The following is a 22740-nucleotide window of genomic DNA, read 5'->3' on the forward strand; positions in this document are numbered from 1 at the left end:
CAAGACGCCCACTCCGAGCGTGACAATCTCAAATTCTGCAATCTCGCTCCACATTCTCTAAGTGCAATGATTTAGAGAGGGGGGGTACCCCCCTCTATAAACGTCGCTTGAAGTGCGAGTGTGTTTAAATCGTTAGCGAACGCGCTCCGGCGTCCTGAAGTGGGGCTTTTTGAGCGCTTGCAGCCCCTCGCCTACCACATCAGGAGTTTATCGAGCACTTTCCACAGCGCTTTAGGACTTTCTGCTCCACTCGACCTGTATCAAAACCTGTGTCTATCGTGTTCGAATGGCCGGTCGCGGATAGCAAAGCTAAAACGCGTGGGCACCCTGTCACATATTTCCTGCGGGACAAACTGTATCTAAATTCTTACGGAGAGTCACCCATTATACAAGTCGCAGTCAGGCTAAGCAAATTGTGATGCTATACCGATAGATTGTGGATAGATTGCAAAGCCCTGTTCTACATCCAGTAGCCTGAGCTGAGACTTTATCACTCGTTTAGCGCGAGCCCTATAATATGGATCAAGGAGGGCGAGCTTACCATGTGATAGTATTATCTGTGTCCGCCATACATCCGTCAGACATCCATCCCCAAGAGCAGAAACCGCTCGAACTGGTCATCCGACTTGGAGGAGTCCGTTCCATACGCCCCAGCCCCAGCGAGCAGGGCGGTATCATCTTCAGGTATCTGCCACAACATTGAACCAGGCCGGCGCGTCGCGACGATAACCAAAGTCTCGTCAAGGTCGTCTCCCGGTGAAAACCTAGACCACTCCTCAACCGGCGCCTCGACAGTAGACTGAGCTTCTTCTGCTAGTGAAGGTCGGCGTCGCGCGAGCACCGGCGCAAATTCGAACCATAGGCCGAACGCGGTCCAAAATGGAGTCTCCTTCGCCAGGCTGCGCATCTTGTATGACAGGACCACCGATGCGGGGTGCGCATACGTCTCGTCAACCAAGGGCGGCAATGTCAGATGGAGGAGAGAGCGGAGGAGCGGCGCGAGCAACGCAGGGAAGTAGATCTATCGGCACATGGAAGACAGTCGCACACAGCTCGAGCGTCGGGTACTGGGTCGGGGACATACGAGGTCGCTGCACAGCACGTGGGTGAGCTGGCGTGGAGAGGGTCTGCCCACAGAGAGCCCAAGCTCGTCCGCGATGCTGCTAACATGCTCCCGAGAGCCCCACGCGAGCGGGCGCACTCTGACGGCGGGACATGCGTGCAGATTCGTTTCTAGCATCTCGCAGACGTCCGGAAGATCGGTTCCGATGAGGAGGTCGCGGTCGGGGTGCATCCACTCGGCCACGCGCGTCGCGACAAATCCGGTGCCCTATCCCAGCTCGACCCCGGTAAATTTAGTGGTGGTGGGTGGGAGGCCGCCGGGTGATGTCGAGGACGTAGGCGGCGGCGGGTCGAACTCCAGGGGCGACTGTGGATCTAGGTACGCGAGCATCGCGTGGGACGCCTCCCTGTTTTCGCAAACAACATCTTAGCGTTGAGATTGTGTATCGTCACAGGAAACGACGTACCAGATACGCCCCGCAATGCCATACGTCTTTATGGCGTCTTCCTGCGCGGCGGAATCGAAGCGGGCGTCCGCGTCGGACGTCGCGCTCTCGAGGGGGTGGATGTCGAGATTAGGAGGGAAGTTCGGGTCTTTGTCGGGCGCCATGGCAGATTTGGTACAACGCCTTCGTCCCCGGCGCAGTAGAGCCTCATGCAGGGAGATAGAACGGCGGTCGACCGGTGTGCGCGTGTAGTAGGATGTCTGAGAGCTTGTTTATGAGGAGATCAGGCGCGCGCCTAGATGTGGGGACGATCTCGATATGGCCGATTCGAGATGAGCGCCCGATCTCCCGATGGGTCCGGGTGGCGCTTGGGCGCACACCAACCGCCTGGCTCTCGTCCTCAGCCTCTTTCCCCGCTTTGATACCCATTCGTGCATCGCGGCACCGCGCATTTGAAATGTCTTCAGAAGATGGACATGGAAGATCGACTGCACGCACAACGCGGCGTGATACGGTCGACCTCCCCTCGGGGACTACACTCGAATACGTGCTCCTTCAGCCAACGTCGGCGAACGGCCCCAAGAAGCTCGCCGTGTGTCTACACCCATGGTCATGGCTAGGAGGCCGGATGGATGATCCGTAAGTGCCACACCTGAATCTACTGCCACTGTTTGCCTGACCTCGTTAGCGTTCTCAAGATAATGACCGAACCCTTGCTAGAGCAAGGATATGACGTACTGCGATACAACTCCCGTGGCGTCGGAAAGTCCAAGGGCTGGGCGTCCTTGACTGGCGCACAGGAGGTCGAAGACCTCAAGGACCTCGTGAAGTGGGTGCTTTCCAACAGTCCCGAGCTGTCGAAGCTCGTCATAGTCGTATGTGGTTATCGATATATCTCCAAGTCCGTTGCTTACCCCACCCCGTAGGGCTACTCACATGGCTCGCTGATCGCCTCCATGCACCCGGTGCTCCCCGACCTGGATACATCCCACATCCTCCTGTCATACCCCCTCGGCCCGCGTCACTGGCTCACCGCATTCCACACACACTGGTACACCACCGCGCTCCGGGACCTCGTCCGCGACCCGAAATCAAACGTACTCGTCATATACAGCGACGGCGACAACTTCACCGCAGTGGAGAGCTACGACGCGTGGGCTCAGGGGCTCAAGGACTTGCACGTGGCAGAAGCACAAGACGTCGCAGAGGCCCACGGGAAGCTCGAGGTCGTCGAGATCGCCGGCGCGTCGCATTTCTGGAGAGAGCCGCCGGCCGTCCGCCGTCTTCTGGATGTCGTTCGGACTTGGGTGCAGTGACGCCGTGCCCACTGCCGAGCGGTCTATAGCATACTCCGCCCACGTGAGTCTGTGCATCCCGGTCGTATACACGCTGAAGATGACCGACTCATCGTAGGTAATTCTCCACGGTGTTACCAATGATCTCAACGGCAATGACATTGGTGATACGGTGCTGCGAAACTAAATTTGTAGAGCACTACGCTGGACTATATGCGCTTTACCGGCCACCCCGACTTGTCGAAGCTCTCGAAGACGTGCGGCCCCGCGTGCATCCGCGCTCGAGCAGCATTGCGTTCTCCAAAACGCTCGTATATCTCGGTCATGTGGAGAGTAGGGAGTAATAGTCTGTTTTGAACACAACTCGGATTCTTAGCTGCAATCCCCTGGACGTTGGAAGTTCAACGCTGTATCCTAGAATATAACACGGAGGTCCTATCGACTTTATATTCGAGTCTTCTTCTGAGGCTTCCTGCTCATTTGCGACGCGAGCCGCATCCGAGTCGTAGCCAAAACTGTTGCGAGCGGCTCGGGTAGTGGTCCTTGTCGTGCGTGGAGGCACATTTGTCGTGGTGCTTTCGATCCGCTGCTTCTTGCGTGGAGGAATATGGAAAAGGGGAGAATAGGCGAACGTCGTGGTTCAGAGACGCGTCCGTCCTCGTCAGTCCTCGCCACCGTGATCATGCTGGCATCGTCACGTTCCCGTGCATTGTGACATACGCGCAGTCTGGCTCTGATCTCTTCCTCAACGCCCGTATAGGCACCACATGCATGTCTGAAAGACTAGGAAAACTTTACGAACAGCCGTAAACCAGGATAGCCACAACGAATGGCAAAGAGATGTTTGACCCCCCCGCAAGGCCTAAAAAGAACACGAATCGACGCCAGCAGGACTCGAACCTGCGCCCTCAAAGAGGAAGTGATTTCTAATCACTCGCCGTAACCACTTGGCTATAGCGCCTTGAAGATGTATATAGGTGAGCAAGTCAGGATGATCGTGTGCCAGGTTCATTACAGTAGTTCCGATTCCATAAAGAATCGGTTTTCTTGTGAGGTTGGTAGAGACCACGTGACTTTCGTAGCCCGCTTGCGCATGTTTGCTTTGTGGCTGAGGACGCCTTGGAGGCAGGCTGACTTTCACCGCAAATATTGCCCGCTCTCATACTTCCGAGTTTCTCTCGTCACCGTATGGTGGGTAGGCCATTTGCTATGCTCATGAAGTACTGGCTATTTATGCGGTCGTTCATGGGAGACCGCAAAGTCCAAATTTTGTTTTCCGGAAGTGTGTCTGGAGCCCTCCTGTACGCATGCGTTGTCTGGCAGCCTGGCTTCCTTGAGAGTTAGGAGCGCACTTCAAAATCGTGGACGGTGGCACTGGCCAGTCGTGGCCTCATACCGCATATATGGTTCTCGAATACTTTGTAAGAGTCATAGTGGTGGGCCTGAGATACTATTACCTCCATTGAAAGAAACTCAATCAAAATAGCTTGACGCGAACTTGCTCATATTACAAACGACGGGTGCGTGCTCGTTTAAATTCTCAGTAGTATCAATCGGAGTATGGAATCGGGCCTGGCGTGCGAAGCATCGCCGTTCACCCTCTAGTAGTAAATCTATAAGCACGCGTTGAGTACACCGCCAACACACTTGCAGAAGGGGTTAGAGCCCACTGTCGTCCCAGTCCATTAATCGTCAGAATATCTCTCAAGGGCAGATGTCAGGGTACTACGCACGACCATTGTCGGCAACGGGGCTTGCTGCGGTGAATGCGACAAAGATGGCGACGAGGGCAAGCGCCTTGCTGAAGACCTGCATCGGAAAGTCTGTGCGTGGAAGAGGCGGCAGAGGGGTGGTGCGTGTTGTATCTCGGAAACCCGGGTTAGACTGATGAGCTTTTTGCAAGCCTGCTCGCGGTCCATATATACACGGAGGACGCGCCTCTCTGTCCCTGTCTCAGCGCGGCGTTCGGGAATGATGGCGCTGACATTACTACAGGGGCTGCTCCGACGAGCAAGGGTGCCTCACCAGTAGCTGATGCATTCTCAGGACATTCGGCGCAGGGCAATTGCGTAGGCGTTTTGGCATCGCCACATACTCCTGTCAGGGTGCGACCGTCCACAGAGCGCGCGCTCGTAAGTGGCGGCGACAGATTTTACGTTCTATTGGCCGACAAACATCAGGTACGAGTCAATTGGGTAGACGTTTTGGCGTACCAGGACGAGTCTTCCCCACACTCCGCAGCCCAGCACCCACAGTAAACCTGCGACAGAACCTACCAAGTTCAACCTGTCCAGAAACAAGCATAGTAGCCACACCCCAGCCGGGCCCCAGTGCACGTTGTTATCCCAGGGTATTCTTAAAGCTAGGTTCCTTGTCGACATTCTAGATGAAGTACTAGTCAGGATCCGGGCGGACGATGCCCGCCCCTACATCATGCAACTTGTTCCGCTCGTCCTCGGTGAACAACCTCGGGGCGACCGCAGTATCAAGGACCGGCCGCTCCAGTCGACAGACAGCTGTCAGCAGCAGGCGGGAGCGTGGCCTGCTAGATCTCGCGAGCACCTACAGTTACACGTAAGACATATTCAACGATGATGATTGAGATCTACATGGTTGACTTTCGTTACAGTCCCAGGAAGATATCCGCCTATACCTACAAAGTCTTCGTCAGCCTCAACAGCAGCTTAGATGATTGGAGTGTCCTACCACAAAACGAACTGAAGGTTATACACAATCCGCGCAAATATGACCATCAGGAGTACACGGGCAGATAGGGGTGAAGCTCGCTGCTATCCCTGTCAGTCAACCATTACCTCCATATAAATTGAGGCGCTACGCACGACTGGCAACTCCACTGTCAGCAACAGGGGTCGCCGCGGTGAACGCGACAAAAATGGCGACGAGAGCGAACACCTTGCTGAGGACCTGCATCGGAGGGTTGTGTACGGGAGGTGCAGTGGAGGGGTGGTGCGTGTTCTTTTAGATTCCGTGGGACTGGCGAGTGCTGCACAAGCCTGCTGGGAGGGTACCTATATACGCGGAGGCCGCGCTTCTCTATTCCTGTCTCAGCGCGCCGTTCGCATTGACGTGACCACAGTGCCTGCTCCGACGAACAAGAGTGACTCACCGGTGGCTGATGTTTTCTCAGGACTTTCGGCGCACGGCAGTTGCGGAGGCGTTCTGACATCGCCACATACGGCTGCTGTCAGAATGCAGCCGTTCACAGAGCGCGCGCTCGAAAGATGGTGGAGACAAAGACTACGATCTATCAACCGGAAAACGTTAGGTAGAGGTGAACGGGGTAAGGATTTGGGCGTACCGAGACGAGTCTTCCCTACAATCACAGCCCGAACACTCACCGACCAGACCTGTGGCGAAACCCTGGGCTAGTAAGCCACTTCCCCGCAGACCCACCTACAGGACTGGAGAAAGCATGCATAATATCCGCACGCACCCTTGCCGTGTCTGGGGAGATATTCACCTCGTCGTCTGAAGTATTCTCAAAGCTGTGTCTCCTAACTGGTTACGCGCCGCGCAGGCTGATGCTCGCCACTGCATCATACAGCTTGTTCTCGTTGGCTTCGGCGTGTTGTGCCCGATGTGAATGGAGAGGTATGGGCGTAGCGACCAGTGTCAAGAGGGCCCTTCGTGAGAGCCGGTCGACAGACTGTCGCCCAGGACAAGCGGGAATGCGGAACACCTGCGGATACACGTAAGACACATTCAACGTGATACTTCTACATGTTTTGATTTCGTTACAGTCCCAGAAAAATATGCGCTTCTATGATCGTGATGTTATGAACTACAGCCACTCCACCGTCTGCAAGAGCCCGTCAGAAAAGACAGTCCAGAGATGATTTGGAGTGACGATGCTTACCGCCGGGGGCTTGGACGAGATATCGTACGTGACACGGTTGATGCCCGAGACCTCGTTCGTGATTCTCGACGAGATGCGGCGCAGGACCTCGGAGGGGAAGACGAACCTGAGAGCGATCAACCGGTTAGTTCTGTCCTTGAGCAGAAGACAGCAAGCAAGACTTACCAGTCGGCTGTCATGAAGTCTTCCGACTGAACGGCGCGCAGAGCGATGACCTACCGTTTATATCGTTAGTATTGCCCGTACAGTAACATATATGAGCAAGAGTACGCACCTGCTCGTACGTCCGCGCGTCACCCATGACACCGACGGCCTTCACCGGTAGGAGGACAGCGAAGGCCTGGGCAATCTGGTTGTACAGACCCGCTTTCCTGATTTCCTCGATGTAGATGCTGTCGGCCTGCTGCAGGATCTTGACCTGCTCGCGTGTGACGAGGCCCAGGATACGGATAGCGAGACCGGGTCCGGGGAAGGGGTGACGCTGAACGAGGTGGTCGGGGATGGAGAGTAGGCGGCCAAGAGCGCGGACCTCGTCTGTATCACGAGTATTCTCAGTACCAAAGGCTCTCGCCGCGATTAAGCTACGCACCTTTAAATAGCTCGCGGAGGGGCTCGATGAGCTTCAGCTTCATGTCCTTGAGCAGGCCGCCGACGTTGTGGTGCGTCTTAATCGTCGCGCTCGGGCCCTTGAAGCTGATGCTCTCGATGACGTCGGGGTAGAGCGTGCCCTGGAGCAGCCACTCGATCTTGCCCTTCGCCGCCGCACCCTGGGCCTCCTCCGCCTCCGCGGCAGCCTCCAACTTCTTCGCCTCTTCCTCGAAGACGTTGATGAAGGTGTTGCCGATGATTTTGCGCTTCTGCTCAGGGTCCTCGACGCCCTCGAGGCGGGATAGGAACAGGTCCGACGCGTCGACGACGGTCAGGTTGACGCCGAGGTCCTTGTTGAGCATCTCGTGTACTTGCTGCGCCTCGTTCAGGCGGAGCACACCATTGTCGACCATGATGGCGTGGAAGCTGAGCAAAAAGAGGGACGTTAGTGAAGGCGTGGGCGGTCGGTATGGGTGAACTAACCGGTCGCCGATAGCTTCATGCATAAGCTTCGCAGCGACGGTGCTGTCAACACCGCCGCTGACGGCGCCGATGACACGACCTGTCGGTCCGCAAATCTCGCGGATGCGCGAAATCTCCTTCCCAATGAACTCGTTCTACAAGAAATTCAGACAGGTTTTATTGCAGCATAAACTAGCGCCTTACCATCGTCCAGTGTTGTGCGCTTCCACAGATGTTAATGACAAATCTGGAGATGACTTCCTTGCCGCGTTTTGAGTGCGTCACTTCGGGGTGGAATTGGATGCCATAGAATGGCTTTGAGTTGTGGGCGATGGCGGCGAATGGCGCGGTCTTCGTGCGGCCGATGATGTGGAAGTCAGGAGGCAGCTCCGAGAGCTGGTCTCCGTGCGACATCCATACCTGCGATGGGATGAGTACTCGAAGACACGCCTGTGGAAAGGTTGTGCATACCTGGAGCTCCTCTCCGAGATCCTGGAAGAGGGCGTCTGCGCCGGTGCTTTCGCCGCCGATCTTGGAAATCTGGACCTGCGCGAACCCGTATTCACGGTGGTCGCACTTCGCGACCTTGCCCTTCATGTTCCATGCCATTTCCTACTTTCTCCACCATCAGGAGCAGCTCTCTGGCTATAAGTCAGAGATTGAAACGCACCTGAAGGCCATAGCATATACCGAGGACCGGGACGCCGAGTTCGAAGACCGCCGGGTCGACATGAGGCGCGTCCTTGTCGTAGACGCTGTATGGCGAGCCAGACAGAATCACGCCTACGGGCACTCATCAGCCCGCGTCATTCGTGGCGAGATAGGTCACGGACCCTTCGGCTTGAAGTTGAGATCCTTGATCTTTTGGGTGCATGGCATGAGCTCGGCGTAGACGTTCAGTTCACGACATCTTCTGGTGATCAGATGGCTGTACTGCGATTGGGCTTTAGTGATGTTCGCGCCAGCTTCACGAGACTCGTACTTGTGAGCCAAAGTCGAGAATCAGAATGGTATCAAACTGGTCGTGAATTTCAGCCATGGTGGAGGAGGGAGAGTGGGAGGTGGGTCGGGAAGGAGACGAAGGCGTAGGTTCTATAGCTTGCCCGGCCGGAGGAGTCAAGGATGAAGACAATTTGCCGATAAGATAGACGCCCAATATCCATTATGGGCGCTTTGTCGGTTGTGCTTCCTCTTCCCGACCGTCAGTCTACTAGAGTCTCTCCCTCGTCTCCCTTCCTGCTCTTCGTCGACATAACAGCACCTCTATGGATCCCGTCCCGTCCCCAATGTACTATTTGCAGATCTATCACAGCTCTCCTCGAAGCTGCTATCTTGCCTCTGGTCCTATCTTGTCTACAACCTCTATCTTGCGCTATCACTCTGTGCGGGACTGTCTGAAGTTTCTAGCGACGGATGAACGATACTGGAGCTGTATAACTCAACATATCCTGCGTGGTCGCGATTTTCGAGCCTTTCTTGGTCTACTAGTGTGCAGTACGAGCGCTAGCGTTATCAGGACCCGGGCCATAGCACGGTACCTTTTACATGTCGCCCAAACACATTCATGACCCCGTCACGATGCATCTTTAGTCATAACTTCGACCGTCCTCGCTGCTTGACCGAAATTAACACGATATAGGGCCATGGTGAGCGAGAGTTACGGTGAGCGAACCGTCTTCTTTTAGACATGGCGACGAACGTCCGTGTCTTCTTCGCATGTGGGTGCATACGATGGTGCTAGGGTGCGTCGTAGACGCGTTCACCCCCGTAGGCCGGTCGTGACCGGTTGACTGACGAAGCTTGACTTGAGACGAACAGTATTGCTGGCTATAGCCTTTCGAGGCTATTATTTGCGCCCGTACTGGGAGCTCATCATCACTGGCACGCCCGTCTGGCCTCCGTCCGCCGTAAGAGACGTGCTGCTTAGTCGTCAGTGCCTGGCTTTTGACGTGCGTTTTTCAAATATGCCTCTACCAACCGCAGATCTGGACGTGAAACGCCATCCATGATCAGGCGACGAGACGGGTGTTGTGGATCGACCCGCATTACTGACTTCTCCGAGCGTCCTATAGTCACAGTGTGCGCCCATGCGAGGATCCAGACGCCTTCTGATTTCATACGTCTTGATCATCATCCACATCGGTGCTAAGTCTCGTTCAGGGGTGTCTCTCCGAGTAGAGCACTGCCTTCATAGTAGACCTCGCTATAAGAATTGAGGATGCTACTGCTGAAGTGGACCAACTTCTCACTACATCCTCATCATGTCCGTCGTCGTCCGCGAAGTTACAAACCCCTCAGGTACGCCACTGCGTCCGACCGTTACAACTCGCATGCTTACTAACTAGGCTCTAGAGGCTGATCTCGCCCAATACACCAAGGTTCTTGCCGAGGCGTTCGGGTACCGTCCGTAGTATTCTTATCCAGCAAATGGTCTTGAGCTTGTAGCTCATGCGCAATGACACCAGAATTCTTCGGCACCGCGCTTGGTGGAGACAGAAGCCTGCAGGAACCCACGCTCCTCGCTCAGATCAATGCCGCACTTGTCAACGGAGAGGGAGAGGTCCATGTCGCCGAACTACCCGAGGTAGGAGTGGTTGGCGTGGCAGTTTGGTAAACGATAATCTGTTCTAGTTGTCCGATTCGCTACTCATCTCCAAACAGGTTTGGCCCTGGTCAAAAGTTCCTGACGTCGTAAGTGAACCTTACGGTGCTGTGCAGGTTACTCCCTCACCCTGGTCCAACATTGCAGGGAGGCTCAGCACAAAGCAGGTTGGGACCAGGTTATGGAGCGTCTGCCCGCTGAGTACCGGGAGTGGTGGGACACGGTTGGTCATATATTGCATCCCATGCTGCTCTCAAGCTCACGCCAAAACTATAGTTTCTGGTAGACTACGACGCACTTGTTGAGAAGTCCTTGGGCCCTGGCGTCAAAGTCGGGAGCTATCACCTCCAGCTGCTCGGTACGGCTCCGGACCATCAGCGGAAGGGTGTGGCCAAAGCACTCACCCAGTATGGAGACGCTAAGGTGCGACTCTGATAAACTAACTTTGGGTGGAATTGGGCTGATTGATATGCGTGCGCCAGGCCCGTGCTGCTGGTGTGTCGTCCGTTCTGGAAACAGTAGGGCCCACGAACGTATGGACCAGAGCTATCCCTATACGATCATGGTAAACGTCGCTGACTCTGGCGACAGGTTTCCATCTATAAAGCTCTCGGATATGAAGTCGCGGGGTCAGGGCCCATCAAGGTCCCTCCTCCCGCCGCGGGGGGCAGCTTCGAGATGTCTGTGATCATCAAACACACTGAGGTTGAAGGGCTCCAGGCGTGATTGTGACATACGTGCGTACTATCTATGTCTTTGGTAACGGAACGGGACTCGGGGACAGATATATTGCGTATGGACTATGTACTGTCAATCCAATAAACTATGGCTCAACGGAAGACATCGAGTGGGCGCATAGAACACGTTCGGGGTACGCCTTGGGCTCTATATGTACTGGGTTCGAAATTTAGCATTCTCAAGCAATAATCTGCTCTGTCCGTGGGTGAAACCAGCACTAAGATTATGACTTCCGCCAGCCCTGGAGGGCGGTGAGTAGCCTCGAGGCAAATGGCTAACCGCTCATATGTGGGCGCTTGCCTAAATGGGATCGACCGGCCTGCTTGGCGCTTCGTCCTCGAGGCCACAGCGACATCCTCTCCTCCTCCCACAACTTACGGTCCCAGCACCGTACCCCATCAAACGCGAACCCCGGCGTTGTACTGTATACTATAGCGACTCGTCATGGGTCAGTGCTCGCCACCCCATCGCACTACCCCTACTGATCGTGTGGTTGTTCACAGGTATTCCGAAGGTTAGTACCGAAATATTGACGTCTTCGCTTGCGCTCACTAGTCTGGCTACAGTTCTTCAGATATATCTCGTGCGTGCACTTTATAAGATACATAAGCTGTCTCTGATATCCCTTCAGGGAGCGATACCCCCTCACATCGCAACTAATTGAGGAGAACAAGATTCCGGAGTTCGGTGTGCTGCTTTCCTTGTTGTTCCTTTGCCGGTGGCTAAGATCGTCCTCAGACAACCTTTATGTCGACTTCAACGGAATCATCCACAACTGCACGTGTCCACGACTCTCCCCACCTCCCATCCGCGCTCACATAGCTTGCAGGCTCCCACCCCAACGACGAGGACGCACATTTCCGACTATCCGAAGCACAGATTTTCACGTCCATATTCGCATATGTCGACCATCTCTTCGGCAAGATCAAGCCTAAGAAACTGTTCTTCATGGCGATCGACGGCGTCGCACCTAGGGCGAAGATGAACCAGCAGCGTAGCCGTCGCTTCCGGACAGCGAAGGAGGCGAAGGAGGTCAGAGAGAAAGCAGAGCGAAAGGGAGAGAAGCTGCCTGAGGAGAAGGCATTTGACAGCAACTGTATCACACCGGGTGAGTCTCCACGCGTGGCGTAGTAGCGGGCCTCTCATCCGCGCTGCGTCCCAGGCACGGAGTTCATGGCACGGCTGTCGCAGCAGCTGCGCTACTTCGTGAACAAGAAGATTTCAGAGGATTCAAACTGGAGGGACGTCACGGTGGTGCTGTCCGGGCACGACGTCCCCGGAGAAGGCGAGCACAAGATCATGGAGTACATCCGTCTGTCCAGGGCACAGCTGGATTACGACCCCAATGTGCGGCACTGTCTGTACGGCCTAGACGCCGATTTGATCATGCTGGGTCTGCTGAGCCACGACCCTCATTTCTGCTTGCTGCGGGAGGAGGTAAAGTTCGGGCCGGCCTCGAAAAGCAAGAGCAACAAGAGGTGCGCGTCTTACAATTGACCAGTATCAGCTGCGGTGGCCCTAACAGATTTCGCTGCAGTCTCGAATCCATCAACTTCTACCTTCTACATCTCGCGCTGATGCGAGAATATCTGGACCTGGAGTTCCATGACATCGAGCCCGTGCTGCCGTTCGCCTACAATCTCGAGCGCGTTATTGACGACTTTATCCTTCTGGCTGTCTTCGTCGGGAACGATTTCCTGCCGAATTTGCCGGATTTACACATCCACGAGAATGGGTTGGAGAAGTTGTTTGACGTGTACAAGAAGTCATTGCCGACACTTGGTGCGTACGACTCTAACCAAAGCGACCTCCCATACTGATCCCCATTGCAGACGGCTATATCAACGAGAGCGGGACCATCAACACGAAGCGGTTGCAGGTGATCCTGGACGAGATGGCGGAGTGGGAGCGCGAAGTATTCGAGAAGGAGTATGCCAACGTGAATTGGTTCAAGGGCAAGCAGGCGAAGCACGTGAAGGAGATGGAGATGGGTCGCAAGCGCTCACAGCTTGGTACGTCGCGTAATTGCTTTCTGTGGAATGCCACTTACTTAGAGGTACTCGCAGTCTTGACCGCATCACAGCGGAAGATCTTCGATCAGGTGAAGGCGTTCGTGCACGAGCGGAGGAAACTGTCGGCGGCCCAGCAAGCCTCGCAGCCGCCCCTTACGATGCCGAACACCTTCGCGGCGCGGGATAGAGAGTTCATCACCCGCCTCGCGGATGACATGCATCTCTCGATCACGTGGGACGAATACGATGAGGACCAGAACCTTGTGACCTGGCGGTTCCCGGGGCAGTTGGAGGAGCCTATACCAGAAGATGGGGACGCGGGCGAAGCAGACGACGAGGAATGGGAAGATGAGGAAGAGGAAGAAAGCAGGATTGCGGTTGATCGCGTGCTGAACAAGTACGAGAAGGCGAAGGTAGCGGAGGAGGACAAGGAGGGCGACTTCGACGCGCGATACGAGCTGTCTATCAAGGAGAAGATGGACGAATGGAAGAGGGGATACTACAAGGTATATATTGCGGTTTAGTTGTTCTGCTTTGAGCTCACCCGTTCGCGCAGGGGAAACTTGAGATATCCTATGACGACCCGAAGGATATGGGCGATCTCGTCTACAAATATGTCGAGGGCCTGCAGTGGGTCATGTACTACTACTATAGCGGCGTCGCATCGTGGAGTTGGTTTTACAACTACCACTATGCCCCGCGCATTTCGGGTGGGTTTAAGCTAACTCTTATCCGTGTTGCGTTTGGCTGAATACCTTTTTGCACAGACTTGACGGGCGTCGACCAGATGTCCTTCAATTTCGACCTCGCCAGGCCCTTCCACCCATTCGAGCAATTGATGGGCGTTTTGCCGGAAGCGAGCAAGGAGCTCATTCCGCCAGCATACAGGGTTCGTGCGACCTCGTATGTATGGCGCTACTTTAAGAAAACTGACACACGCTCTTCAAAGGACCTCATGTATGACCCGAATTCGCCCATCCTGGACTTCTATCCGGTGGAGTTCGAGCTCGATCTCAACGGGAAGAAGCAAGATTGGGAAGCCATCGTCAAGATCCCCTTCATTGACGAGCAGAGACTATTGAAGGCGATGTCCTGTGAGCGGTACCTACCCTGGACGTAGAGCCATGCTAATGTTATATCCAGCGCGTGAACATCGGCTTACGGCGGATGAGAAGCACCGCAACTCTTTCGGGACGAGCACCAAGTTCACCTATACTCCTGGCCAACCAACCGAGTATCCGTCATCACTTCCCGGCTTCTTCCCCACGCTCTACCAGTGCTTCTGCAAGATGGAGCCTTTCGATTTGCCGACTCTCAACGGGTTGCATCTCATCGAAGGTCTCTGTGAAGGTGTCCACCTCGGTGCGGAGGCATTGGCGGGCTTCCCGTCGCTCCAAACGCTACCGCACACGGCTTCGTTGGGTCACCACGGTGTCAACGTGCACGGCTCGGAGAGTCGCAACAAGTCTATGATCGTGCACATCGACAACGCGCATGAGCACAGGAAAGTCGCGGACATCGCGCAGGAGATGATCGGCAAGCGGGTGTTCCACAACTGGCCTTTCCTGCAGGAGGGCATGGTCTCCGCAATCTCGGACTCGCTGTTCATGTACGAGAAACTCTCGATGTTCCCAGGGAAGCCGGCGAAGGTAGTATCGAACCCGCACACGCCGCAAGGCTTGGGGCTGTGGAAGAGCAAGGCGGAGAAGATCGAGCGGTACTACTCGAAGCGGTGCGGTGTCATCACTGGCAACATCGAGGTCATCCTCCATGTGCGCCCCTTGAAAGGTCGGCAATAGACCTCAATGGTTTCTGGGTGTTGCATTGCTGATGAACGTTTGCAGGATTGAAGCGTCTCGACAACGGTGCATTTGTCAAGGACTACGAGGAAGCGGACAAGGAGGTCGAGCAGGCCGTTCAGATGGCCGTTTCGGAGGTCTTCTCAGAGGACCCACGGTTCGTCGAGAAGGAGCCCCCTCCGCTCTCTGAGGAGTTCCCCGAAGGCAGCAAGGTGTTCTTCCTCGGAGAACACGCCTACGGCGTCGCTGCCCAGGTATCAGGCACCACGGACGACGCACTGTCCGTTGTTCTGGTGGTACGTGCCGTAAACATCTCCCTTGCGCGAATTTCGAGCTCAATCCCCCTTCACGTAGTTCTTCCCGTCGGAGAAGACCGAAAACGAAAAGTTCAAGGGCGTGGTCGCGAACCGCCTCCAGAATCGGTACTTCCCGTCGTTCAAGGTGTCGGAGATGCTGGGGCTGTCCACTCGGGCGCTGTCGAAGATCACGTCGAGCTTCATGGTCGTCAGTGCGGATGGCAACAAGAACAACCTCGGCCTTAGTCTGAAGTTCGAGGGCAAGGGCCTCAAGGTCATCGAGTACTCGCGCAAGGATGGCCGTTACTGGGAGTTCAGCCAGAAGGCTGTCGAGCTCATCCGGGAGTACAAGGTGACCTCTTTCGCTTCAAATAAGGCCGTGGACAGAAGTCTGATTCCTTGTTGTAGGCCAAGTACCCGGAGGTCTTTGATGTGCTAGACCGAGGAGGTGACGGTAAGTTTGTGCATCTCACGTCACAGGCTTCCCGCTCAACATTATGTTCAGCGATGGTCAAAGCCCACGATGTTTTCGGAGACGCTCCTAACCCCGACGCCAAGGCAAAGGAAGTTAAGACGTGGCTCAACAGCAAGGGTGTCCGTGACTTCGAGCCGGTATCTCTGTTCTGCGATCAGCTCGGCAAGGTACGTCTGCTCAGTCATGTGGTGATTTATATCCTAACGTCCGTTGTGCGCAGACTACCGTCAAGGAGATCGAAGCGCTTGCGGATAGCTTCACGGCGAGCAAGTCCGCCACGAACATCAAGAAGGCGATCGTTAAGGGCATCCCTCGCCAGGCCGTCCTCAAGCCGTCCCACGCCGTCTATCGTCTGCACAACCAACACTTTGCACTGGGCGACCGTGTGATCATGGTCCAGGACTCGGGCAGCGTACCGCTCTCGTTCAAGGGCGTTGTCGTCGGCATGAACGCGAAGTCCATGGACGTCATCTGGGACGCGCCGTTCATGTCCGGCTCCACGCTCGGCGATAGGTGCTCACAGTACCGGGGCTCGACTGTAGAGTTCTCGTCCTGCTTGAACTTGACCAACCCCCAGTTTGTCGCGTCGACGAACCCGCAAGCGCCCACCCAGCAGCAGCCGCAGTCGCCCTTCAAGCCACGCTTTGGGCCTCACCCGTCTGTGCGCCCTCCTCCTGGTCAACAACCCGCTGCCGGATTTAGGCCTGCTCCGTACGTTCAGTCGAGTCGTTGTATTGCATCGCAGCTGACTAACGATCATTTCAGCCAACATGCCAATGGCAATGACTCCAGGTCGAACGGTGCCAGCCAAGGCGCTCCCGTACACATCATGACCAACCCCAACCGTGGGCGCGGTGCTTCGCGCGGTGGTCCCCCTACCGCCGCTGTTCCCCATGTGCAAGCTCCGAACGGCAACGCTAACGGACAAGCGAAGACCGTACCTCCACAGAACGCGCCTATTGCGAACGGCAACGGCTTCGACCATGCTGCCCGCGGTCGTGGTCGTGGCCGCGGCTTCGAGGGGCGCAATGGCTTCGCCCCAGGCCGGGGCGGCATGTACGCTCAACCGGCTCGCGGCCGCGGATTCCCGCCTGGGGTCGAGCGCGGTCGGGGCGGGCCACCGCGCGGCGGCGGACGCGGCGGACGGGGGAGAGGCCAGGTCCCCGCGTGAGGTGTACTCGATCTGTGAGAAGGACCTGCACTACGAGCTGCGTGCTTAATATCTCGTATCCTAGTCACCATGTATAAGAGTCCGCCTGCGGGGCGTTGTCCGTCGCTTTCGTCTGCTGATCTGCTTTCGATCTGTATTGTAGAGCGTCCTCGGGAAATGTGAAGTCGGATGGACTGTATACTACGCATTCTCGTTTTGCACGCTTCGGCGCAATGGAATGTGCGACTCCAGCAATGTTACCTGCTGCGAATCCAGAAACAAACCAACAAGTAGGGTTTGAGCTCGAGGCTAACGCCCGTTGAAGCTCGCATCTCTCCGTGTACCGCTTGCAATTAGATGCTCCTAGTCCCTAGATAAGATGGACCGTCTAACCTAGTATGGCCTCTGAGTTCTCGTTGCCTTTGCCCACAACATTCTCGCGAAGAGAGACTATGCGTGTGGCAGTGTCACGGTGGCGAGAGCAAATTCTGATCGGGACGTGAAGCTGCGCCACATCTTGTCTCTTGTCCTGAACCACGACAATCGCCCTCCTCGTGAAAATGCCTCCACGCAAGAAGAAGCGGACCAATAGCAACCCAACAAATGTGCCTCGACGTTCCACGAGGGCGGCCGTACGAGCCGTCCACGATAATGAGGGCATCCGCCCGACCGGCGTCGCAAACCAGCAGGAATACTCGGGAGACGACTCGGATTTAAAGTCGACAGGACCCGCTAGAGTGCCCTCTACCCTGTCGTCCCCCCACTCTGACGTCGTCGCGTCGCGCCGTTTCTCGATACTTACTCTGAACTGGTAGGACTATATCACTGCTGCACAAGCCCTTTCTGCTCATTTCGACGGTATGGGTGTCCGGCATGCCTATATAGACGGGTTCGCTTTGGCATGTATAGGCAGCAACCGTCCGGTCAAGATGAGTAATTGGTCGTGTGCGGTGCGCCATGTAAGCAGTCGAGAGCTGACTTCACCGCGTTTCTACGGTATAGATGTGCTCATAATGGGCACGCCCGTCTTCGGCTTACGAGACAGCGTTGTGGACCTCGACCTTCATCTCGGAGATGATGATCTGCAGCTCACCTTCTTCTACACCGCTGAGGTACGTTAAGCGCAGTTCATAGGCGGGACGGGCAGTACTATGCTGTCCTGACCTCACGCGTTGCAGCACATATTTATTGCAACTTGCAATGCTGACACCAATTCAGGAGAATGACGAACACATCTGGAACAGTCCTCATGTTCACATCTCCACTATGCGCGCGAGTGAGGCGGGTTTGCCGTTGTCTATCTCCGGAAGCTCAAGTCGGACCTAAGCGACATCCACTTCATCATCGAGTGGCTTGCGGGAAGGCGACTGCGCATACGCTTTCGTCAGTACGTGGGCATGGCCAAGCTCGAGCTGCTCGCGGTGATCCGACGATACCACGACAAGTACATCGACGACGTCGACCACATGGACAAACTCCGAAGCATTATGCCTAGGGACTGGGACGTCATGCTCTCTCTCCCAGAGACGAACACCCCTCCGTAGGCATCCTCTTCGTCATTCACACGGTCCAAACCCCGTCAACGGCAGGTATGTGTTCTACTTCGATGCACCATAGCTCAGCACTAATATAACTTCAACTTAGCATTTGGCCTCTGGCCCTCAACCTACAACACGCTCCGCGCCAGCGACAGCATCTTCGGTAGGTCGGTAAGCGCGCCTTACCGTCCTGCTGCTCCATTTTCATGTAGTCGTGCCTGCCCCTCAGCGACAGCTCCGACGCCCTTTGTCGCTGGCGGATAGGGCACGATCGTATGAAGGCGGTTCGCCTACCTCACCCGACGCCCTAGACGTACGAGTCGGGAGGCGCACAGCAGGAGCCAGGACGTTTCTGCATGATTTGTTTCTATTGGCTGGTCTTCCGCTTGTAACGAGTCTAATCAGCCGGGAGTGGGGGCTGGATATATGCAAGGGATCAGGCTGTATTACACGCGCTGCATCCCAGTGGAGCAGAGTATCAGAGTTACTACATACGCCGAGCTCGCACCAAGTTCGCATTTATTCCGTTTATCACTTGATTACATTCATACGCAAACTGTACCTGGCTCGGGCGCTCCGCTACGCTGCATGTACTTTACGTCGTTCTCTGCGCAATTGCACACCGCACGTTGGTACTGTGCCAAACGCGCCTTCGATTCTCTTACACAGAATACTTACAACATCTGGGACCCTCTCTCACAACTCTCAATGTTGATATAATGGTACAAGTCAATGTGATCATATGTTTGAACATGAGTACAGTCGCTTGCTTGCGGGACTAGCGCCCACTACACAGTTTGTCTTAGCCCACCATGGCTCACATACCGCTTGAGATTGTGGACCTCATGCTCGGAAATTTCACCCATGACATCGGATCTTTCAACTTCTCCCATCAAAGCCAAAGAACGCTCGCATCCTGCGCTCTTGTCTGTCACTCTTGGAGACCATTCGCCCAAAACCGACTTTTCGAGGAGCTGCGGCTGGACATCCGATTTGGCAGACCTCTCGACCAATTGGTCACATTTCTCGAGTCCTCGCCGCACATAGCGACAGCCATACGTTGCCTGTATATTTACTCCTACAATCCCCGATCCTCTCTGGCCGATGACTACGAGAAATCTCATCCCGAAGACAAGCGCAAAGAGCTCCAGGTGTCCCCCGTCCTCCTCATGAAAATTGCGGCCCAGTTATCCTCCAGCGCTCATCTGAGATTGGAGACATTCACCCTGCTCGGCTGGCCCTCCGACACACCCCTTCCGACAGCACCTGTTCGACTACATATACTCGCGCTCTGCGGTCTGGTGTTCAAACCCTTTCTAAGCCCTGAGACGGCTTCTTTCGATCTCACCAGCCTCTTCGATCTTGACGAGATCCACTTCGTAGGCGGAGGGATGCGTGCCACGACGGACATCGCTCGGATACTCGACGTGCTCGTTCTCCCTGTCGCTACGCGCCCGGTCGCACGGAGCGTCCACTTCCTTGGCTCCGACTGCTTTGCGGCCATTAATATCCGGTGCGGGGGCTTCGACCTTGGACATCTCAAGAGCGTGGTGTTCTCCTTGAGAGACATCGCCTCGTTGAAGTTCGCCTCCGTGCTGCTCCGTTTCCAGGGAGGCGGGATACGCGATGTCCACTTGAAAGTCTCTTATGACATCTCGGATGCGCGGCAGGGAACCAGTGAGTGCTGAGTCCTCGCGGTCACCACACGCTCTGTATCGTTAACGGCTGACGGCAATGCGGTACTCAGGCCTCTGGGGCACTTTAGACATAGCGGCGTGCACCCACCTCGAGTCTCTGTGTTTTGAGTGGCACCACGTGGGCACCGCATACGGAGCGCTGGACCAAGACTTGAACGCATGCGACAGGATCACCGCCATCCTCGCGTCCACGCCGCAGGGCCTCCGCAGGCTCACTTTCTTCCTGCCGTACGCGCAAACTCCGGAAACCCTGGGAGATACCCTACAATGCCTGGCTCCGCGGATCGACCAGGCCGTCAGCAGGTTTCCGGGCTTGAAGACAATTACTGTGATGGCGACGCGATCGTTTGCGGCGGAGGAGTGTATGAATGTCGTGCGAGGCACGCTCCCAACGAGGCTCTTGGATAACGGGGTGCTGCAAATTGAGCACAAGCCCTTTCGTTTCTGTAAGTTATGAACACTTTTCCGCGCATATCGAAAGCGAACTAACGGGTTATTCAGGATGTATACCAAGGGGAGAGTATGTAAGACTTATACCACTGTCCGTGTGTCACAGCGCATACAACCGGCCGGGCGGCACAGTAGTGATTCACCGAAGCCAGGTGGTTCGGCAATTGAGGTGAGAGTAGGTACTGTCAGCGAGATGCTCACTGGCAGCTGACCGCTAACTCTCCGGTGCAACCTGATAACCCTTAAACTGTCCGGGCTCACCCCACACATTTTCCCGGACACCCTGCCCTGCCTTTCATTGAACACGCTTGGGACGTCGTAACCTCCCCGGCAACAAGTACCATATTATTGTCGCATTTTAGGTTTGAGGTGATGCCTGATCGTGGTGAATATTCCACCAACCGACTGTCAACCGTCGATGTTAACAAATGCGACATCCTGATTAAAAGTGTACCAGTCGCACGAATCATATAAGGGCCCGTTTATACTAGTCCACCACGAACGTCATGGTTTGCTTCTAATAACACTGAATACAGACCATGTTGACAAGCATAGGCGGCGTCGCACTCGAAATAGCCTGGAGCAGGAGAGTTACGGATGTATGGCAGCCCCTACATACATGTTTCAAAGAAAATGTCGTGCGCCGAGAATTGTCATGGACTCACAGCGCTAGCATCCGCACACGTTGTACACAATCGCCCGCGCAGGATCCTATGGCCCCAAAACATGGACTGGACTGGAGATATTGTATACAGTAGGATGATATCTTTACAACACGTTGTGGAATTCCCCCTCAGCGTACATTCTGAAGGCTCGTTAATTCGCTTATCGCACGCACAGAAAGGTGATCATAACTTACAGAAACGAACCTAACAGTGCATGTCCTCGATCTGCAGCACCCCGCTATCCAAGAGCCTCGTCGGGAGCGTACTGCGCGTGATGTTGATACACTCCTCGGCCTCAAACGACCGCGTCACCCTCACAGTGACTGTCTTCAGTCCGTGGAACTTCTTGACGGCCTGGCCGATCAGCGGAGACAGACATCGCAAAGCATTGTCCAGGCTATCCGGTTGTTGCATGAACGGCAGGGAGAACGTAAGCCTGAGGAGGGTCCGCGGCGTGGTCGCGAGGATAATAGCGATTCTCTTGCAAGCATGGAAGTCTTGCTCCTGCGTCCCAGGTATTATGCCCATGTGATGCCAATCGAAACACAGGGACTCGAGGTTAACGCACGCTGCTATCTCGAGAGTGCTCCAGAGGCCTGAGTGTCGCATTGTCATCAGCCCCTAGCATCGATGATAAGCGTGCGAAGACGACGAAGACTCACTGGTTCCTTGATGCGGGAAGCCGTATGAGACGTCCAAGTGGACATCGCATATGCCGGCCCCTTGGACACGAAGCATCATCGAGGCCAACTGCAGCGAGGCGAGGTCTTTCAGGGAGAACACAACCCTCTTCAGGTGCTCTGGATCGAAGCCTCCGCATTTGACGTTGCAGGCCGCGAAGAGGTCGTAACCAAGGAAGTGGACGCTCCGTGCGATCGGACGCATAGCAAGGGGTAGAGTGAGTACGTCGTGCTTCCGCGCAGCGTCTATCGTGGAAAACAATCGTCCGCCAACGACGTGAATTTCGTCAAGCTCGAAGAAGCTAGTGAGGTCGAAAGAGACAGTCTGAGGCTTTAGAAAAGGTTTGTACGCCAGATTGAAGAGCCCGAGAATACGAAGTCGAACAGCTGTCGTCGGAAGAGGAGTGTCACTAGGCCAGCCGAGTAGGGTGAATTTCTCCAGTTTCAGATGAGCCCTGGGGGATAACTGGGCCGCGACTTTCAGGAGGAGGACGGGAGACACCTGGGGGTCTTCAGGCTTGCGCGCAGCACCGAACCTGTCGGAGGAAACGGCTAGAGATGACCTGGTTATGAAGGTGTGTATATACAGAAAACATATGGCTGCCGCTATGTGCGGCGAAGACTCGAGAAACGCGAGGAATTGGTCGAGGGGCCTGATTTTGATGTCCAGCCACAGTTCCGCGAAAAGTCGTTTTTGGGCGAATGGTCTCCAGGATTGACAGACGAGAGAGCAGGTGGCAAGAGTTCTTTTGTGGGGATAGGGGGAGTTAAAGGCTCCTGCGTGGTAGGTGTTTTCGAGTATGAGGTCCGCAATCTCGTGGGCCATGGTGCATGGTGGGCTAAAGCAAACCACAGTGGGCGCTAAGAGAAGTACGCTCAAGGATTGGCTCAAGATTGGCTACGACAGC

The 22740-nt window shown here is 55.3% G+C and overlaps 7 protein-coding genes and 1 non-coding gene across 8 annotated transcripts; 4 read left to right on the forward strand and 4 right to left on the reverse strand.

Annotated features, from left to right (window-relative positions):
- Positions 1-577: 577 nt before the first annotated feature.
- On the reverse strand, positions 578-1672 carry TRAVEDRAFT_126360 (uncharacterized protein; the record flags this gene model as incomplete). Its single annotated transcript, XM_008041582.1, is given in 4 exon segments — positions 578-1021; positions 1085-1330; positions 1346-1465; positions 1526-1672. The coding sequence occupies 4 exon segments, from the start codon at positions 1670-1672 to the stop codon at positions 578-580; spliced, it is 957 nt and encodes a 318-aa protein (XP_008039773.1).
- A 293-nt stretch (positions 1673-1965) lies between these two features.
- TRAVEDRAFT_169628 (alpha/beta-hydrolase) lies at positions 1966-3229 on the forward strand (the record flags this gene model as incomplete). Its single annotated transcript, XM_008041583.1, has 4 exons — positions 1966-2147; positions 2197-2383; positions 2435-2867; positions 2922-3229. 3 exons carry the CDS (start codon positions 1966-1968, stop codon positions 2822-2824), a joined length of 759 nt encoding a protein of 252 aa, XP_008039774.1. The 3' UTR covers positions 2825-2867; positions 2922-3229.
- Positions 3230-3682: 453 nt separating this feature from the next.
- Positions 3683-3764, reverse strand: TRAVEDRAFT_t120. Its single transcript has one exon. It is a non-coding gene; the product is annotated as a tRNA-Ser (tRNA).
- Positions 3765-6548: 2784 nt separating this feature from the next.
- TRAVEDRAFT_65411 (GMP synthase) lies at positions 6549-8793 on the reverse strand. Its single transcript, XM_008041584.1, has 11 exons — positions 8713-8793; positions 8564-8663; positions 8401-8513; positions 8202-8342; positions 7935-8150; positions 7752-7885; positions 7270-7694; positions 6955-7214; positions 6846-6895; positions 6681-6786; positions 6549-6623 (listed from the first exon to the last, which is right to left on the reverse strand). Exons 1-11 carry the CDS (start codon positions 8767-8769, stop codon positions 6606-6608), a joined length of 1620 nt encoding a protein of 539 aa, XP_008039775.1. The 5' UTR covers positions 8770-8793; the 3' UTR covers positions 6549-6605.
- Positions 8794-9991: 1198 nt separating this feature from the next.
- TRAVEDRAFT_65412 (uncharacterized protein) lies at positions 9992-11169 on the forward strand (the record flags this gene model as incomplete). The annotated part of the gene is made up of 8 exons (XM_008041585.1): positions 9992-10028; positions 10083-10133; positions 10196-10340; positions 10392-10421; positions 10480-10555; positions 10609-10755; positions 10815-10865; positions 10924-11169. The coding sequence occupies 8 exons, from the start codon at positions 9992-9994 to the stop codon at positions 11056-11058; spliced, it is 672 nt and encodes a 223-aa protein (XP_008039776.1). The 3' UTR covers positions 11059-11169.
- Positions 11170-18103: 6934 nt separating this feature from the next.
- Positions 18104-18346, forward strand: TRAVEDRAFT_125339 (uncharacterized protein; the record flags this gene model as incomplete). The annotated part of the gene is made up of 1 exon (XM_008041586.1): positions 18104-18346. A coding segment is annotated over one exon (243 nt), but the record flags the coding sequence as incomplete, so codon positions are not given.
- Positions 18347-19152: 806 nt separating this feature from the next.
- Positions 19153-20494, forward strand: TRAVEDRAFT_48712 (uncharacterized protein; the record flags this gene model as incomplete). Its single annotated transcript, XM_008041143.1, has 2 exons — positions 19153-20017; positions 20088-20494. The coding sequence occupies 2 exons, from the start codon at positions 19153-19155 to the stop codon at positions 20492-20494; spliced, it is 1272 nt and encodes a 423-aa protein (XP_008039334.1).
- An 862-nt stretch (positions 20495-21356) lies between these two features.
- Positions 21357-22658, reverse strand: TRAVEDRAFT_48713 (uncharacterized protein; the record flags this gene model as incomplete). The annotated part of the gene is made up of 2 exons (XM_008041144.1): positions 21357-21748; positions 21815-22658. The coding sequence occupies 2 exons, from the start codon at positions 22656-22658 to the stop codon at positions 21357-21359; spliced, it is 1236 nt and encodes a 411-aa protein (XP_008039335.1).
- Positions 22659-22740: the final 82 nt, after the last annotated feature.

This window comes from Trametes versicolor (assembly GCF_000271585.1).
Source record: "Trametes versicolor FP-101664 SS1 unplaced genomic scaffold TRAVEscaffold_7, whole genome shotgun sequence".
In the NCBI taxonomy this organism is placed as follows: Eukaryota; Fungi; Basidiomycota; class Agaricomycetes; order Polyporales; family Polyporaceae; genus Trametes; species Trametes versicolor.

Bases quoted from the DNA above. Each gene is read 5' to 3' on its own strand.
- TRAVEDRAFT_65411 (XM_008041584.1), bottom strand. From the start codon at position 8,769: ATGGCTGAAATTCACGACCAGTTTGATACCATTCTGATTCTCGACTTT. The intron at 8,664-8,712 runs GTACGAGTCTCG...GCCCAATCGCAG, and splicing joins TTCTCGACTTTGGCTCACAA to TACAGCCATCTGATCACCAG. The intron at 6,896-6,954 runs GTGCGTACTCTT...TATAAACGGTAG, and splicing joins ACGCGCGGACGTACGAGCAG to GTCATCGCTCTGCGCGCCGT.